The 13,521-nt window shown below is 59.2% G+C and overlaps 2 protein-coding genes across 5 annotated transcripts in view; both read right to left on the bottom strand.

Moving 5' to 3' along the window:
- LOC136169841 (uncharacterized) overlaps positions 1–8,795 on the bottom strand; it is a 41,641-nt gene extending 32,846 nt beyond the window's left edge. Inside the window, exons 1-7 of the mRNA XM_065937996.1 lie at positions 8,744–8,795; positions 8,193–8,307; positions 7,229–7,357; positions 5,433–5,544; positions 2,078–2,176; positions 1,479–1,558; positions 900–1,178 (exon numbers count right to left, since the gene is read on the bottom strand). Coding sequence (XP_065794068.1) covers positions 900–1,178; positions 1,479–1,558; positions 2,078–2,176; positions 5,433–5,544; positions 7,229–7,270 — 612 coding nt within the window. The 5' untranslated portion in view covers positions 7,271–7,357; positions 8,193–8,307; positions 8,744–8,795. The remainder of the gene's footprint in view (positions 1–899; positions 1,179–1,478; positions 1,559–2,077; positions 2,177–5,432; positions 5,545–7,228; positions 7,358–8,192; positions 8,308–8,743) is intronic.
- A 2,794-nt stretch (positions 8,796–11,589) lies between these two features.
- OSBPL5 (oxysterol binding protein like 5) overlaps positions 11,590–13,521 on the bottom strand; it is a 65,911-nt gene continuing 63,979 nt past the window's right edge. For all 4 annotated transcript variants that reach the window (XM_065937983.1, XM_065937986.1, XM_065937985.1 and 1 more), the window contains exon 22: positions 11,590–12,491. In XM_065937983.1, coding sequence (XP_065794055.1) covers positions 12,353–12,491 — 139 coding nt within the window. In that variant the 3' untranslated portion in view covers positions 11,590–12,352. The remainder of the gene's footprint in view (positions 12,492–13,521) is intronic.

The raw sequence follows: 13,521 nt of genomic DNA, 5'->3' as shown, positions 1-13,521 counted from the left end.
CATATCGTACACAGAAGGGAAGTCCATGGGCATTAAACATGCAAATGAAAACCAGAAAACTGTAAAGCTGAGTAAGAAGACACAGGTCAGTGTCAAGGATCTGTGAATGGGGCGTGTGAAGGACTTCTTAAACAAGATGTAAAACCTACGGCTGGTGAGGTTCAAACCTGATGGACCTGATTCCACTGATACCAAGATTTCCGTTCATGAAAGGACACCACAGACAAAGCCACAGGGACCAGCAGATGGAGGGGAGCTTGCACAGTGTCACAGTGAGTGGTTCTACAACATGTGACCCTTGACTGAGTGGCTTCAAACCGCAGCAGCTTATTCCCAAGAGAGGAGAGTCAGGCGCAGATACACGGAGGAGGAGGACACGGGATGACCTCGGCAGAGACTGGAGGGATGGGTTTACCCGCCAAGGGCTGCCAGTGACCACTGGAGGCTAGCAGAGGGCAGGAAGGATTCTCCTGGAGCCTCCGAGGGACCAGGCCTGTAAATCTTGACCTGACTCCTGGCCCCCAGACTGTGAGACAGTGCGACTCTGATTTTAAGCCTCTCGGTTCGTAGTCATTTACGACGGCAGCAAGGACCCAGCCCGCCCCTCTGACTCCTGGTCCCGGCAGAGTGAGGGCACCGCGCGGGGCTGGCGCAGCCACGCTGCCTGAGCCCCACTGTGGGCGACGCCAGGTGCACACGCGGCCTCCAGGCCAGGCTCTGCTGCTCACCAGCGGCGAGTGCGGCCAGCACAGGGGACCTCGTGGCACGCCGGGTCCCCCCCGACATCAGGGTGCAGATCTCCCAGGGGTTTCCCTGCCAACTGAACCCTGGGAGAGGAGCCTCTCTGGGACAGACGCTGTTGTCATCTCTCTTAACTTCCAGACTCACAACTGTCCTACCTGTTCCAGGTCCGTGGGGAGCTCGGCCGTCTCCGCGGGTGCAGCGGGGGCAGGGGGGTCGGGCCGCGGGGACCACTCCAGGGCCCGGGCTCCTTCGCCTGCCACAGCCTGTGGGCCGTGGACATCCTCCAGGCTCTGCAGGGCCCTGGTGATGGCAGGGGCCTCAGTCGGGATGTCCACGCTGTCCTCGGGCTGGTTCGGATTTCCCCTCGTGGGTACTGAAGACTCTGCACTCCCGTCCTGATTTGACGGCATGCTGGATCCTGAGTTTTGAGGCAGCTAAAAACACAAGAAAAGATTTTAGCATGGGTGATTAAGCAGGTGTCCCCCGACCCCAGGGAGAAAAGGGTCCCGAGGAGGCTCAGGCAGGGCAGATGGGCTGGGTCTGGCCCCAGCTCTGCCCTGACTGACTGCTCGGGTGCCTTCGCCAGAACACAGGGCCTTGGGCGGCTCGGGTTCCCACCGTGAACTGAATCACAGATTTCTCCAGCTCAGGGCCCGTGCCCGCTGAATCAAGAGCAGGGAAAGCGCCGGCATTGGAAGGCTCCATGGTGGGCAGGGGAGGGGAGCTGGGGCCACCTGCACAGAGCTCGGGCTGATGGAGGAGGCACGCCCCCGGCCCGGGACCATGGTCACAATCTCCACGCATTCAGCGTCTCCTGTGAAGACAGGCAGCGGATGTGCGGTTAGCGGGGGCAGGAGGTTCTACTCTAGGCCCCGGGGCTCCTGCAGCGCTGGCGTGCCCTGCGTCCCTCCCCGGGCCCAGGGATCCTGCCAGGGACGTCCAGGAGTGAGCCTGGCACGCCTCCCTTCCCACAGCTGTCTGGCCCCGCTATTTCTAGAACCTCCCAAGAGGCCTGGGCTCCACCACCGGGTGCCTACAGTGTGTGCGTCCCCTCGGAGCCTGCCCTGCACAGCCTGGCCCGGAGGTCGGCCTGGGCCTCCGACAGCCACTGCTTCGGGGGCCAGTGTGACTGCGCCCTGGTCCTCCGTCTCAGAGCCCTGGCCTAGCTGCTGACAGCTGTGTGCCAGGTTCCAGGCAGGGGCTCGTTCAGGGTGCAAGGACCCCCCAGCTCTGGAGACCAGGTGGCCCTGAGGATGGGGCTGGTCCTTCTAACTCAGCCTCCCCCACGTGGTTGCTCGCCCCCGCCAGAAGTCAGGCATGGGTGGTTTTATACCGTCAGGGAATCCAGCTCGCTTTGTGACCCAGAAATTCAGGCACATCACGACTAAGACAAAGCCCAAGCTTCCAAGCAGAGAGCACCGGTGTATTCTCTCTGAAGGGGAAAGACAGAAGACCCCCACAAGGTCAGCAGCCACAGGATAAAATAGAAACAGCCTCAGCAATTCCGCCCCCAGAATGTGACCGAAGGACCAGAGACAGGCCATGACATGGACAGATCCCTGCACCCAGCGCACTGCAGCCTTCCCAGCAGCCCAGGACACGGACTCAACCTCAGGGTTTATTGAAAGAACAGCCCTGGCGGGAGGACTATGCATCTATTTATTTTAAATGTCGCTGGAGCAGCGGCTGCACGGCAAAGGTCAGTTTTCATTCCAATCCCAAAGAAAGGCAATGCCAAAGAAGCCTCAAACTACTGCACAATTGCATTCATCTCACACTTTAGCAAAGTAATGCTCAAAATGCTCCTAGCCAGGCTTCAACAGTCCATGAACCGTGACCTTCCAGATGTTCAAGCTGGATTTAGGAAAGGCAGAGGAGCCAGAGATCAATTTGCCAACATCCGCTGGATCCTCGAAAAAGCAAGAGAGTTCCAGAAAAACATCTGCTTTATTGACTATGCCAAAGCCTTTGACTGTGTGGTTCACAACAAACTGTGGAAGACTCTTAAAGAGATGGGAATACCAGACCACCTTGACCTGCAGGTCAAGAAGCAACAGTTAGAACCAAACATGGAACAACAGACTGGTTCCAAATAGGGAAAGGAGTACATCAAGGCTGTATATTGTCACCCTGCTTATTTAACTTATATGCAGAGTACATCATGAGAAATGCTTGGCTTTTCACATACATAAAACTAAGATCATGGCATCTGGTCCCATCACTTCAGGGCAAATAGATGGGGAAACACTGGAAACAGTGAGAGACTGTATTTTCTTGGGTTCCAAAACAACTGCAGATGGTGACTGCAGCCATGAAATTAAAAGACGCTTGCTCCTTGGAAGGAAAGTTATGACCAACCTAGACAGCATATTAAAAAGCAGAGACATTACTTTGCCAACAAAGGTCCATCTAGTCAAAGCTATGGTTTTTCCAGTAGTCATGTATGGATATGAGAGTTGGACTATAAAGAAAGCTCAGCACTGAAGAATTGATGGTTTTGAACTGTGGTGCTGGAGAAGACTCTTGAGAGTCCCTTGGACTGCAAGGAGATCCAACCAGTCCATCCTAAAGAAAATCAGTTCTGAATATTCATTGGAAGGACTGATGTGGAAATTGAAACTCCAATTGTTTGGCTACCTGATGCGAAGAACTGACTCATTGGAAAAGACCCTGATGCTGGGAATGATTGAAGGCAGGAGGAGAAGGGGATGACAGAGGATGAGATGGTTGGATGGCATCACCGACTCAATGGACATGAATTTGAGTAGACTCCAGGACTTGGTGATGGACAGGAAGACCTGGTGTGCTGTGGTCCATGGGGTCACACACAGTCGGACATGACTGAGCAACTGAACTGAACTGACTGATTCTAAATGTAACAGTGGAAACAGATGAATGACTGGTAAAATTTGTACATTTATATTATTCACGTACATCCATATTATTACCTGAATCTCAGAGCCACAAAAACAACTGAAGCCCCAACCAGCTGACAAAAATGATGGAGCCTGAAAATGCTGAGCTGCAGCCAGGGATCCGGAGACAGAAGGAACACATGCGTAATACACGTGCATTTGCAGAAAATGCCCAGAGAAGGCTGCTCTGGGGACGGGAAGCAGGTCCGTCTTGGCCAGGGCTGAGGGGCAGGGGGAGTCCTTGGGGGTTTCGTGAATGCTGGGTCTAGACGGAGGCTGCGAACTAAGGGCCACTAAGCTGTTTACTTATAAGTGGTTAATTTCATGTTATGTGAATTCCATGTCTTTAAAAGAGATACAGGGTTTAAAAAAAAAAAAAAAAGATGACTCTTCCGTGGGGCCGGCAGACGGCACACCGTATCCGCGGTCGCGTTGCACCTTCGGAAGACGCCGTGCCCGGGGGGACACCTGGGTGGGGAGAGACACCTGGGTCCTGGCTGTCTCCAACAGGGGGACGCTCTCCCTGCGCCCCGCAGGCCCTGGCAGGCAGCACCCACGCGCGGGGAACACGGGGCGGGGGGGAAGGGGAGGGCAGCGTAGCCCCAGCCCAGGGCACCAGCATCGCACACACAGCACGCCCTCTGTCTCACTGGCAGGAAGGCTTACGGACCTTCCTTTTCTGTGAATATTTGTTGCTGTGCTGGTCGGCATGTGTACCGAGGAGAAAGGAATCAGCCCTGCTTTAAACACGGGCTCAGGAACCCAATGGCTCCGCCCCAGTGGCTGCAAATTACAGGCTTATCATCCCCACTGTAGCCGTGTTCATCCCCAGGTGGGTCTGTCAGGACGGAGGATGGCTTGTTCACTTGCCCTCCAGCCTCCCTGCTCTGGGCGCTCTGCCGCGTGGTGACGACCGGTTTTCTCTAGAAGTCATGTCCTGGGCCCTGCCTGAACCCATCACCCAGGTCCCCACCCTCTTCTGGGAACAAACCACCTTTATTCTCCGACCCAAAGTCTGGATCACAGAGCGGAAAACGTTGAGGAAACCGCAAGTGAGCTGGACCCCCTTCCAGCCTGCCCTTCCGCCTCCTGGTGACGGAGCCAGCCCTGCCCACAGCAGGCACGTGAGTCCTGACTCCCGCCTACACCACGGCACCGGGCCAGACACTAGCAGTTCCCCAGGAAGCAGGTGCCAGAGCACCCCGGGGCAGCACCCCAGAATCGGAGGGGAGACTCCATCTCACCAGGGACGCTGCACACAGCCCGCCCGCAGAACCTGAGGGCAGAGCACGGCCTTGCCCACAGGCAGCCTTCCCGCCTGGCCCGGCATCTTCTCCTCGGCTGTGATGGGAAGGTTGATGCCCTTAGACAAATCTGGGGAGCAGAGCAGGGCGCAGGAAGGTGGGAGCAGAACCCAGGAGGGTGGAGGCCGACCTGCAGCGTGGTGAGTCTAGCTGATGACCGCGGGCCTTGTGTTCATGGCAGGTTATGACAGAGCGTGACTGAGAGGGTCTGGGGAAAGTGTGGTGCCAAGAGGCAGGGGGTCATGAATCAGGGAAAGGCAGGCAGAGAACTCTGTGAAGACAGAAAGAAGCAGAGAAAATAGTTTCCACAACAGGCAGTACCCGGGAAGGAGAGGGGAGCGAAGACTTGGCCGGAGTGGGCAGGGCTGCGGGGCAGGGCTGGGCTGTGCACGCGGGGTGGGAGGGACCACAGCCCTCTCCACACACAAGGCCCCCTCCCCGCCCAGGTCCCCCGAGCAGGGCCACCCACGTGCTGCACGGGCTGCAGATTTCAGAGGATCCCACGTGGGCGTAGAAATAGTCCGATCGGCACTGGCACACTCGGTCGTGGGTCGGCGTGCACTCCTCCAACACTTCCTCATCTGCAGGGCCAGACAGATGGCATTGGTCAGGGGATCTGGGGGACGGGAGGGGTCAGTCAGGGGGCCCGGGGGCCAGGGGGGTCGATGGGGGGGCTGGGGGACAGAGGGGAGCCAGTCCGGGGGGGTGGGGGACAGACAGGGTTGGTGGGGGGGCTGGGGGACAGAGAGAGGTCAGTCGGGGGGCCGAGGGGGTCGCTTGGGGGGGCCGGGGGGCCATGGGGGGACTGGGGGGTCATGGGGGACCCCGGGGAACAGGGGTTTCAGTCAGGGGTGATTCAGGGACTCCGTGCTGTGTTTTGAAGGGAAACCCCCAGGGAGGCCCCCAGTGGGCTGAGCACTGAACCAGCTGAGGGTTTTCTTCCCCACGTGCACCCACCACCCTAGGCAGAAGCCTAGGACTGGGGTGCTGCTGAGAAGGGTCCCAGACAGATCCAGACCCCACAGCCCTCCACCCAAGGTGGTCCTGGCATGCAGGCCCATCACCAGGGTGAGGGCCTGGGAATATTCATTCCTGTTGTCATGAGCTCCCTTCGGCGCCTGGGAACCTGAGCCCCTCCTCACGCACTGGAGAGGCCCCTGGGAAGGGTCCCTGGCCGAAGCCCTCTGCTATGGCCGACCCCTGTTAATCTGACCCGCTGGCTTCTCCACGCTATCAGGATTGCAGCCCTTCGTGGCAGACAAAAAATATGGAGAATGCTTCTCCCACCAGCGTGTCACTCGTCAGCTCTATGGAATCCGGGCCAGCAGGGACACTGATGTCCTAGGGCAGCCTGGAGCTCGGGGGACTGTCTCATTTTGGTCACAGAAAAGTCCGGCTTCGGCTAAAGCCCTGCGAGTCAGTCCCTGGGGCCTGTGGGGACAGTTTCCCCCTCGTTCTCCAAAGATGAACAGGGGAAAACTTTCAGGAAACATCGGATCTCAGGAACTTTCTCTCCTGCATTGGCAGGCAAGTTCTTCACCGCTTGCACCCGCTGGGAAGCCCTGGACCCCAGGAACTTTGAATGTGGACAGAAGGTTAGAGAATTACTCTTCCTTTTTCTGGATGTGAGCATAGCTCACGGGCCAGGAAGGGAGCGTACCTTCCCTCTCAGAAAATGCCTCCTGCAGAATTTGGGAGAAACTCAATGACATCTGCAGCTCCCTTGGAAAGGGTGGGGATACACCTGCCCTCTGTCCTAGCCCTCCCACTTCTGTTTCTTCCCAGAGAGCTGATTTTTTTTCTTATCACTTTGTGTGTATTTTCAAACTTCTCTAATTGAATACTAACCTGCAAACTGAAAAAAAAAAAGATTAAAAATGAAAAAGAATTGTTTACAATTTTAGATCTATGTGTGTAAGTATGGTTTTTTCTACATTTTTCCACCCATTTTCACAACACTTTGGAAACAGTATTTTATATCAATAAAAGGTCCTCTGGCCAAATCCTTCCAGTATCCACTGAGTGTCAGCTTCTGTGATATATCACCCTTCCTCTCTCAGATGCCGGGGGAAGAGGTGTTCAGCACTTCCCTAAATGTTCATGGGTAAACAGCAGTCCGTGGCTGCATGTGCAGTCTCAACTATAATGACTTCTCCGGGCACATTCCTGGCCTGACTGCAGCTGGGTCAGAGGGCGGCAGACTTCAAGGACAAGGACACTGAAGGGCATTGAAGGGCAAGGAAGGGGCTCTGGCTGCAGACTCACTCTCGGAGCAGGTGGAGCACTTGAAGCAGGCTTCCACTCCATTGAGGAAGTTCATAAAGGTCCCGGGCAGACACGGCAGACACTTTCCCCGGGAGTGCGGCCTCCTGCAGTGCTCACCAACATGCTGGCCTGGGCGGGAGACAGGGGCGGGGTCGGAGCCTGCACCCGGGCCGCTCACCCACCAGGCCCTGGGCCTTGCTGCTCCAAAGAGGACGTGGGGAAAAGTAGGTCTTGGCATTTCTGATGAAAATAACCTCTCAATTGTATCAGACTCTTGGAAAAGATGACACAACGCACCAGGCTGCCTTGCGAGGACCCGAGGGCTGACGCCGTGGCAGACAGGTCGGGCTAACACACGGTTTATTGTGAAGGCTCGGAGCCCAGTCAACACTGTACCACCTTGACCTCCAGAGGCTTCAAGGTCAGCAGCATGGGCTGTTGGCAAGCTGGTGGGCAGCCATGCCTGTGTGACTGGCCCCAGGGGAAACCCTGCATAACTGGCTCAGGTGAGCAAAGTCCACCAAGGTCACCCAAGGAGTATGTGCAACATAAGGCACGGCCGTCTGCCTGGGGTAGAACGGCCGGAAGATGGTGCTGAGTCCTGGACCCTGCCCCACCCACCTCTACACTGACCCGAGCCTTCTCTTGCCAAAAGCAGCTGTAACTGTGAGTATAACAGCTTTTCTGGATCCTTTGAGTTCTAAACAGTCACCAGGCTTCCGGACACTCAACGTGCAGCCCCTGCTGGCAGAACGGCCCAGGAAGAGGACGGGAGCTGGACCCTCCCAAGCAGGTTCACCTCTTGCAGAGCACGTGGAGGTGGGGAAGTCCCCAGTCCAGGATGTGCCGCTAGATGCGCTGGCCATCAGTGCAAAGAGACACACAGCCCCCCCCACCCCGTTGCAGGCCTGGGGACGTGGGTTGGAAGAACTCTGCCCGGGACTGGATGGGACCCAGGATTTACCGGCTGGGCAGGCCTTGCAGCAGCGGCCCGCTATCAAGTATTCACTAGGGCTGCAGGACTGGGAGCTTGGAAGCCCCTGGCCCTGTGTGAAAACCACACTGGTTTCGGTGGTTGCCTGTAGGTGGAGGAAAACAAGAAACGATTACTAGAAGTTTCTTACCTGTGCTGATGCTTCCTCTGGAAGCAAAGATAATCTCCGCGACTCCCCCCGCCCCCCTCAGTACCTTCTCTCCTCCGTCCGCCCACCTATCTCCCTTCTCTGCGACCCCCCACCCTCCCAGTCAGCCTCCCTTCCCCGCCGGACCCCGCCCTCCCCGCACCACCTGTGGGTTCGGGAGGGAAAGATTCCCCACTGCAACCTCCTCATGCTGGGTAACTGCGAGTGGCGTGTTACCGGTTTCCTTTCGGATTCAAAACTGCCGCTTCACCTGGTTCCTCTAGGGTAACCCTGCCGGTGCCAGCCTCACTGGAGCGCGCGCCCATCCCCTGCTCTCGGGGTCCTCCCACCCCGAGCCCCGCAGCCCAGGCCGGCCCCGGCAGCGCGGTCCCACCTTATTCAGGAGCAGGAGCCAGGGCAACACCACCTGCAGCGCGGGCATCCTTGGACAGAGAGGGAGCGCCCGGCGGGCCCGGGTATAAATAGCAGGGCACCCCCCCCCCACCCACCCCCGGCACCGTCAGTTCCGCCTCCCGCAGAGCAGTTCCTGACAGCGCGCCCGGGCCTCGGTGACCCCGCCCCGAGGAGGACAGAGAGGTTGGTACCAAGCTCCTCGCTCCCTCGGCCACCCGCCCGGGTGCCCAGGCCTTGAGGCGTCGCCCTGGCTGTCCCCGCGGCGGGGCCACGGGCTGGGCTTTGGGCTTCGGGGTCTCCGAGCCGATCCTTCCCCGCCCCGCGCCGAGCTTTAGGTGTCTCTTTAGGAGCGGGGAGGGCGTCTGCGCGGCCCCTCCCTGGCGAGTGCGCCGCCGCTAGCCTGGCCTCCCGCCCTCCCGATGCGCTGGGGGCCAGGACTTGGGCTGGAGCAGCAGCCGCGAGCTGTGCCAGCCGGGCCATAAAGAATTGACACTTTCGCACTGTGGTATTGGAGAACTTCTTGGACAGCTCTTTGGCTGGAGATCCAACCAGTCCATCCTAAAGGAAATCAGTCATGGATATTCACTGGAAGGACTGATGCAGAAGCTGAAACTCCAATCCTTTGGCCACCTGATGCAAAGAACCAACTCATTGTAAAAGACCCAGATGCTGGGAAAGATTGAAGGCAGGAGGAGAAGGGGACAAGAGAGGATGAGATGGTTGGATGGCATCACCGACTCAATGGACATGAGTTTGAGGAAACTCCGGGAGTTGGTGATGGATGGGGAGGCCTGGCGTGCTGTATTTCATGGGGTCGCAAAGAGTCAGACACAACTGAGTGACTGAACTGAATTGAGCAGCCGCAAAACGCCAGTCTGTCTCCACTCCCTGCTCAACCCGTGGCATCTTCTTATAGCCCGTGGGAGCCACATGAGTGGGGGAGGGGTAAGATGGATGAGGGGGCGGTTCAAGGGGAGGAGACCCATCCTTCCTGAGAGCAGGATACAAGCCAGGCACATCCACAGGGGAGTCAGGCCCCTTCACTCCTAAACCTCCTCCAACACCCCGCTCGCCCCACCTAGAACCCCATACTCCAGGCGGAGCCAGCCAGCTGCTTGAGTCTCTGAGTCCTGCTCAGGTCTCAGTAAGCTATTGCTAGAAGCTGCTTCTGCGACAGATGGCTATCAGTTCCCCCAAGGCGGTGACAAGGTGAGGGGACCGTCACAGTGAAAATTTCTCCTGCTGCTCTGGGGAACCTAGATGGCAGGGTGTGGCCCTGGGCCCAGGCCCTCCTGAGTTTCCACCCTCCCTGACCGCCATTCCATCCTCTTCCTGCCCAGCTGCCCTGGGACACTGGCCAGCCACTGAATGGGCCAGGAAGGCAGTGCTGAATGGGGTAGGGGGTGCAAAGCACAGCTCTGAACCCCGCATCATTCTAGATTTTTCACCACCATCATCTAGATGCCCAAGAGTTGACCTGATGGACCCAGAAACCAAGTCCAGGTCCTCACTGCTTGGAGGAACTGCCTGACACAGAAGCGCGTCATAACCATCTCTCTGGGCATTGGCCACCTGGTCCCCTGCGACTATGCCCACCCAGCTTTCTTGTCATTTTTCATTGTTGATTTAGACGAGTTCTCGGCCTACCAAGGACAGGAAGAGAATTCTGGAGGAGACTCGAGGCTGCAGGGGGCGGGGGTTGGAGGGGCTGGTGGCAGGTCTGCCCTGAAAGGCCCAGGATGCAAGACAGGCGGCCCAGGGCGTCAGGTCCAGGGTAGCCTGCCTCAGTGGTAAGGTACAGACCACTTCAGCCTGGAGAGCACCCTCCAACCCTCGCAGGGAGTGCAGCCACAGAGGGATCAGTCAGCTTGGGAACACTGCTCTCAGCGCGGGTACTGGGAGTCCCGCGTGCCTGGTGCAGGCGGGAGGGCAGGGATGGCGGGAGGGCAGGGACGGCGGGGCACACCTGCCCGTTCCTCGGCCCCAGCCCACGTCCATCCTGTCCCGCGGTCTCTCCCTCTTTTATCCTTCACGTCCGTCGGAGCCGGGCTGCGGTCTCCCTGTACCGTGGGGTGTGGCCTGCAGTCAGCTGCCCCCACCCGCCCCTTCAGGGGCACCCTGGGCTGTCCCAGCAAAGGCCAGCCCACTCCCCTGGAACCGGCAGCCAGGAGTACTGGGAACAGTGGCCACAGTGGAACTGAAGGGCTGCCTGGGGGCAGCTGGAGGGGGGAGTGGGTTCTGATTGTGGGGAAGGGACCAGGCCAAATGCCCCCTGGAGTGCCCCGTGGGCAGCACCCCCATGTCCTTCGCTGGCTCATCGGCTACTGGACGGGCCCCCGGCCTCCTGCACTGGCTCCCCAGAGGTGTGTGGGGGGCGGGGGCTGCTGCCCTCTGCTTCCTGCAAACTGCACGCCCCTCCATGCCAGACCTCTTCCCTCTATCCTCAAGGCCTCGACCCTCCCCTGGGCCCCTCCAGCCGCAGACAACTTCTGCTGGCATCGAATCTCTCCCCTGAGATACCCTAGCCCTACTGATTTCCAGAATTCCCCCAAGAAGGCAGCACACAACATGTTTATTTCACACATGGAGACGTGTCCCCAAATTGGAGGATGGGCAAGAACATGGATACAAAACTGGTCAGCTCAGATGGCACCACCATGGCTTAATTTACGGCTCCATCTGTGTCTGCATGTGCAGAGCTTCACACACACACACACACGCATGTGCACACACACACGCACACGCACACACACACACACACACGCACACACACGGCATCTGACACAGGAACAGAGGCCAGTTGACAGACGCTGTTCGCAGCCTGCCTAAAATATTGCAATTGCGTTTATTAAAAATGTGTGGGAAGGGAAAACCGTGCATCCATCTGAACAAAGTGTCCCTCCTCGGGCCCAGGCCGGGGATGCCCCCCAGGCACGCCACGCTCACCTGTGCCCGCCCCAGCTCGGCATGTCCGGGCTGAGGGAGGTGGGCCGGGCCTGTGAAGTGTATGAACAGGGCCCCACCGTGCAGATAGCACAGGGGTCGGAAGGAAGCCCCATCACAGCCCAGCCGGCGCCCAGAGCCCCCCTGGAGCCCGTTAGGACAGTGTGGGCGGGGCCTCGGGAAGCGATGCTCTGTGTGTTGGGCCCCCAAGAGGACCTGGCGTGCCGGCTTGCTCCTCAGAGCTCCCCACTCACCCCTGCTGGGGGGGCGACACCTGGAGCCCCGCAGGCCCTCCCGCCCCTCCGCCATCAGGCCCCCCAAGGCTGCCCGGGGAGGGGGTGATGAGGCAAGGCTGCCAGGGAGCGCGGCCCAGGGTGAAAGTGGCATTTGGCTTCAGCATTAAGGCCAGCGCGAGGCGGAGGGCCCTGTGGGAAAGGCCAGTGCCTCGCCAGGGGTATCCCGTGTGGCAGCCCCCGCCCAGGTCCCTCCAGCCCCTGCCATGGGTCCCTCCATCCATGGGGGCTGCGCTCACGGAGTCTCTGCCTCCACGGGGCTGGCTTAAAGTGCTAGGTGCCTGAGAGGGAGGCTCAGCTCCCCACTGCCCCCCAGTCCTGCAGACGATGCCCACGCCGTCCCCACAGGGCTCTTATTTGAGGATGTAGTTAATGAGCAGCTGACACGCCAGGAACACGCAGAGCAGGAACCAACAGCGAGGGCTGTGCAGGGGGCCTGGGCCCGGGGCCTGCCTGGCACGGGCCGTGGAGCTCAGCATGGCCGAGAGGTGCCTGGAACGAGAGGGCGCGGCGGTTCAGCCAAGGCCAGCCAAGCAGCATGGTGAGGAGTCCGGCCCTCGGGTGAAAACAGGGCTGGGGGCTCGCGTGGGGAGGGCCCCAGGGCACGGTGGCTGCCTGGGGCTCCCTGGACACACCCTCCAGGGACAGGGGTCAGGGCTAGTGGAGCTGGCGCTCTCCCATCCCCCTCCCACCTCCACTGCTGTGGGCTGAACGGCGCCTGCAAAGTCCTGTGCTGGAGTCCTGACCCCCGGCAGCCAGAATGCACCTGTTTGGAGATGTGACCTTTACAGAGGTAAATAAAGTAATGGGGTCACTAGGCTGGGCCCTCATCCCACAGGACGGGGGGTCCCTGTAAGAGGAGGAGGTCGGGACACAGACACAGAGGGGCGACCCTGTGAGGACGCGGGGAGGAGACGGCCGTCTGCACGCCCAGGAGAGCAGCCTGCGGAGGACCAGCCCTGCTCTGATCTGGGATTTCCAGCCTCCAGGCTGGGGAGGGGCAAACACCTGTAGCTGAAGCTGCCGGTCTGGGGCTTGGCCGGCAACCCTGGAAAGCTGCAGCTCTGTCCTGGCCTCTTGACATCACTGTGTCTGGACCAAAAGACAAAGCTTTTGGCGGTTTTTCCACCACCTCCCTCGCAGCAAAGCAGGAAATCTCCTTCTATGGAGAAGGACCCCCCTTCCAGTTCCCACGTCTTCCGGGCCAGGCTCCTCTGTCTCGGTCTCTCACCTCAACTCCCCCTCCTCCTGGCAGTGGCCATCCTGTGGTGCCCGCCGCCCTGGACTGACCTCTGCGTTCCCCATTTCCAGCTCCGCCTTGCCCAAATGCATCCTCCTCCAGGAAGCCCTCCCTGATTATGGAGACCACGTTCCTCCCCGACTTTTACAAGGCGTTGAGTCTCCATCTCCCTTGGCCCTGCACAGCATCGTGATGGAGCTGGTACCAAACAGCGAGAAATGCCTCTGGGCCCCCTTGGGTGAGGCGCAGGGGAAGTAGGACTGGCCTCGTCACAGGCATGAG

The sequence above is a fragment of the Muntiacus reevesi genome, chromosome 5, assembly GCF_963930625.1.
Source record: "Muntiacus reevesi chromosome 5, mMunRee1.1, whole genome shotgun sequence".
Lineage (NCBI taxonomy): Eukaryota > Metazoa > Chordata > Mammalia > Artiodactyla > Cervidae > Muntiacus > Muntiacus reevesi.
Note: the sequence above shows the minus strand (reverse complement) of the source record. Positions and strands in the feature narration are given on the sequence as shown.